General features: G+C 46.6%; 1 protein-coding gene across 1 annotated transcript in view; it reads right to left on the bottom strand.

Moving 5' to 3' along the window:
- Positions 1 to 1,250: 1,250 nt before the first annotated feature.
- Positions 1,251 to 4,897, bottom strand: part of LOC120035954 (Krueppel-like factor 5) — a 41,770-nt gene continuing 38,123 nt past the window's right edge. Inside the window, exon 5 of the mRNA XM_038982440.1 lies at positions 1,251 to 1,428. Within this exon, the coding sequence (XP_038838368.1) occupies positions 1,251 to 1,428 (178 nt within the window). The remainder of the gene's footprint in view (positions 1,429 to 4,897) is intronic.

Genomic DNA, 4,897 nt, shown 5'->3' with positions numbered 1-4,897 from the left:
TATAGTGCACTACTTTAGACCAGGACCCTATATAGTGCACTACTTTAGACCAGGGCCCTATATAGTGCACTACTTTAGACCAGGGCCCTATAGAACCCTATTCCCTATATAGTGCACTACTTTAGACCGGGGCCTGTAGTAGTGTACTGTATAGGGAAATTGGCTGCCAATGGATACTAGCTGATACTATAATGCTAAGTCTTCCTGTTATTTATTTAATGAAACTTGGACAAGAGGGAATCCATCTTTTCTCAGATCTGCCGTTTTATTCTGTGTAACTGAAATGCCTTAATGTAAATATCTGCTCTGTAAATAACGTTTTAATTTTTCGTTTTTTTTTGCTCTTATTTTTTATTTTATTATTATTTTTAAACAAAAGGGCAGAACTTACCCCGCATCAATGCTGTGTGACTTTTTTGTTTTTAAATATTTTGATGATGATATTGGTTTTATATTTGTAATTTTGAACATATTTTCTAGTTTCCCTTTTGGTAGAAATGAAACAAATAAAATCCTAATCAAAATAAATCTAGTTGTCCACTTTTTATTTTATTTTACATTTGTTGTCATGATTCAAATGTCTTTTTACAGAGTCAAAAAACTTGACTGCGAGGGTCCGACGTAGCAGACAACGTAAGACACTTAAATCCAGCGGTTTCCCCAATAAGTTTCTCTTGTCATCTTTTCTTGTCCCTGTAAACCTCTCGTCCACCATATGTTTGGCGTAGCAGGAAGTGGCTCCACTCAGCACGTCAACATGTCTGTTACCAGTTGAGTTGGGAGTTAACCTGTTGTGGGGGTTTTGACAGGTGTCCCACGAGGATCTTGGCTCAACTTGTTATTGTCATTGCCTCAGATCACAGAGAGATCTTAGCGATAAGAAGAGATTCGGTAACCTTTGAAAATAGATTGAAAACAAAACACACAGTGAGTGTTTTTACTTAAAAAAAAAAAAAGATTTTAAAGATAGTCTTTGGCTCGTTATACCATATATTTATTTGTATTGTGCCGCAAAGAGGAAGAGCCGTTCCTCAGGTGAGGTCTGATGACTGACGTGTTCTGGAATGTTTATTGTGATTCTATAAATCATTCTAGAAGCTTTTATTCGTCTGATTCAGGAGACAGAAGACTGGCTTGGTTCCAGAGGGATCATTCCAGAAGCTTTACTGTGAAACATTTACCTACTGGCCACCATTCCAGTCTGTCAGCCCAGTTGTCTAACCCCTCCTAGCTAGTTTTATGAACTCCCTTCACGACATGGCTCTGATCTGTCTCTGATTGGAGACGACAGTGGATCTGTCGTGTCCCGTTGGACTCTGGTCAGAGGTAGTGTCCCGTTGGACTCTGGTCAGAGGTGGTGTCCCGTTGGACTCTGGTCGGAGGCGGTGTCCCGTTGGGCTCTGGTCAGAGGCGGTGTCCCGTTGGGCTCTGGTCAGAGGCGGTGTCCCGTTGGACTCTGGTCAGAGGCGGTGTCCCGTTGGGCTCTGGTCAGAGGCGGTGTCCCGTTGGACTCTGGTCAGAGGTTGTGTCCCGTTGGACTCTGGTCAGAGGTAGTGTCCCGTTGGGCTCTGGTCGGAGGCGGTGTCCCGTTGGGCTCTGGTCAGAGGTAGTGTCCCGTTGGACTCTGGTCAGAGGCGGTGTCCCGTTGGGCTCTGGTCAGAGGCGGTGTCCCGTTGGACTCTGGTCAGAGGCGGTGTCCCGTTGGGCTCTGGTCAGAGGCGGTGTCCCGTTGGGCTCTGGTCGGAGGCGGTGTCCCGATTTGGTGTAGTGCGTCATTAGAGACGTAGACGGGGAGTCACTCTGACAGCGTACAACCTGCAGAATTCCCGCTGAGACATCGCTGCACATCAACACTGTTCTCTTTTGATGTGAGATCAGGAAACCATGAAAAAACATTCTTTCATCGTTTAGGGAAAGAAAGGGAATTCCCCCTAACTTGACTCTCTCTTTCTTTGTCTCTGTCTCTCTGCCTCTCTCTGCCTCTCTCTCTCTGCCTCTCTCTACCTCTCTCTCTCTGCCTCTCTCTCTCTGCCTCTCTCTACCTCTCTCTCTCTGCCTCTCTCTCTCTGCCTCTCTCTCGGTCTCTCTCTCTCTGCCTCTCTCTCTCTCTCTCTCTCTCTCTCTCTCTCTCTCTCTCTCTCTCTCTCTCTCTCTCTCTCTCTCTGTCTCTCTCTGTCCCTCTCTCTCTGCCTCTCTCTCTGCCTCTCTCTCTGCCTCTCTCTCTCTCTCTGCCTCTCTCTCTCTCTCTGCCTCTCTCTCTCTCTCGGTCTCTCTCTCTCGGTCTCTCTCTCTCTCTCTGCCTCTCGGGCTCACTCTCTCTGCCCCCCTCTTCTCTTACCCTGTGTCTACATGTGTTCTTAGTTTGAGTCTCAGCATTAAACCCTGGATGTAATGTACCTCCGTTGTCTAAAGAAAAGGAATGAGAGAGAAACAATGGAAGCTCCAGAAGACCCGATCAGACTCTTCCTCCTGAGATGTCCTCCTTCACATCTCCTCCTCCTCCTCTCTTTCTTTCCATCTCTCCATCCATCCACAGAATCCTCTCTTCTCCCTGCAGAGGGGTCCGGTTATTGTTTTAATGTACAGTCAGGGACCCTCCCACCCCCTCAGTTTAAAGGTGACGGTCAAACCAGCTATATTTTCTCATAACCTGCTCATGCTGGATCAATAAGAGTAAGGATCGCATTCCAAATGGCACCCCTTGTTCCCTACAGAGTGCACTACTGTTGACTAGAGTCCTATATAATCGGCCCTGGTCGAAAGAAGTGCGCTGTTTGGGCCACAGCCTCCTGGCTGTTAGCAGAACAATAGCCAGTGTTCTGTACTGAGGGGGAAACACCCCAAAACAGGGAGACTTATTGTTTCAAGTGGAGGTTGTTCAGGTCAAGGAGACGGGTTAGAATGATGTACTGCTTGTTTTCTGTCATGAAGGGCTTTCTGACTGGACCAACCACTGTTAGGCCTTAAATGTACTGCTTGTTTTCTGTCATGAAGGGCTTTCTGACTGGACCGACCACCGTTAGGCCTTAAATGTACTGCATGTTTTCTGTCATGAAGGGCTTTCTGACTGGACCGACCACCGTTAGGCCTTAAATGTACTGCTTGTTTTCTGTCATGAAGGGCTTTCTGACTGGACCGACCACCGTTAGGCCTTAAATGTACTGCATGTTTTCTGTCATGAAGGGCTTTCTGACTGGACCGACCACTGTTAGGCCTTAAATGTACTGCATGTTTTCTGTCATGAAGGGCTTTCTGACTGGACCGACCACTGTTAGGCCTTAAATGTACTGCATGTTTTCTGTCATGAAGGGCTTTCTGACTGGACCGACCACTGTTAGGCTTTAAATGTACTGCATGTTTTCTGTCATGAAGGGCTTTCTGACTGGACCGACCACTGTTAGGCCTTAAATGTACTGCTTGTTTTCTGTCATGAAGGGCTTTCTGACTGGACCGACCGCTGTTAGGCCTTAAATGTACTGCTTGTTTTCTGTCATGAAGGGCTTTCTGACTGGACCGACCACTGTTAGGCCTTAAATGTACTGCATGTTTTCTGTCATGAAGGGCTTTCTGACTGGACCGACCACTGTTAGGCCTTAAATGTACTGCTTGTTTTCTGTCATGAAGGGCTTTCTGACTGGACCGACCCCTGTTAGGCCTTAAATGTACTGCTTGTTTTCTGTCATGAAGGGCTTTCTGACTGGACCGACCACCGTTAGGCCTTAAATGTACTGCTTGTTTTCTGTCATGAAGGGCTTTCTGACTGCACCGACCCCTGTTAGGCCTTAAATGTACTGCTTGTTTTCTGTCATGAAGGGCTTTCTGACTGGACCGACCACCGTTAGGCCTTAAATGTACTGCTTGTTTTCTGTCATGAAGGGCTTTCTGACTGGACCGACCACTGTTAGGCCTTAAATGTACTGCTTGTTTTCTGTCATGAAGGGCTTTCTGACTGGACCGACCACTGTTAGGCCTTAAATGTACTGCTTGTTTTCTGTCATGAAGGGCTTTCTGACTGGACCGACCACTGTTAGGCCTTAAATGTACTGCTTGTTTTCTGTCATGAAGGGCTTTCTGACTTTACCATTGAGGTAGTTACAGTAGAGGGTGATGTGCCTTTTCTACCACTGAGGTAGTTACAGTAGAGGGTGATGTGCCTTTTCTACCATTGAGGTAGTTACAGTAGAGGGTGATGTGCCTTTTCTACCATTGAGGTATTTACAGTCTTCAGCATTGAAGGTCCCCAAGAACACGGTGGCCTCCATCATTTGGAACCACCAAGACTCTTCCTAGAGCTGGCCGCCCGGCCAAACTGAGCAATCGGGGGAGAAGGGCCTTCGTCAGGGAGGATGAACCCGATGGTCACTCTGACAGAGCTCCGGAGTTCCCCTGTGACGTTTGGAGAACCTTCCAGAAGGACAACCATCTCTGCAGCACTCCACCAATCAGTGGCCTCCGCTTCATCAGACCACTTCTGTATTTAGTGCATCACCGGTACTTCCTGTTTTGAGTGTTTGTAAGCAGGAAGTTATGTCCGAGAGGGTCTTCTGTGTGGATTAAAAGTGACGTTGTGTTTTGTCACCTCTAGTTGATCAGGTGACATGCTGGTAGAAATTAGCTTGAAAATATTTCAGTTTCCCTGCATTAAAAATCACCGGCCACGAGAAACGTGGCCGGTGACGTACCTCTGTGTGTGTGTTCTCTTGTTTGTTTATGATCTTATAACAGCTCGTTGAGAGCGGTCTTAGTGCCAGCATCGGTTTGTGGTCGTAAATAGACGGCTACGGAAAAATATAGATGACAACTCTCTTGGTATGGTATGGTCTTTAAAAAATATATATATTTCATTTTATTTAACCAGGTAGGCCAGTTGTGAACAAGTTCTCATTTACAACTGCGA

The sequence above is a fragment of the Salvelinus namaycush genome, unplaced genomic scaffold, assembly GCF_016432855.1.
Source record: "Salvelinus namaycush isolate Seneca unplaced genomic scaffold, SaNama_1.0 Scaffold1168, whole genome shotgun sequence".
NCBI lineage: Eukaryota > Metazoa > Chordata > Actinopteri > Salmoniformes > Salmonidae > Salvelinus > Salvelinus namaycush.
This window is presented reverse-complemented; position numbering and strand designations above follow the sequence as displayed.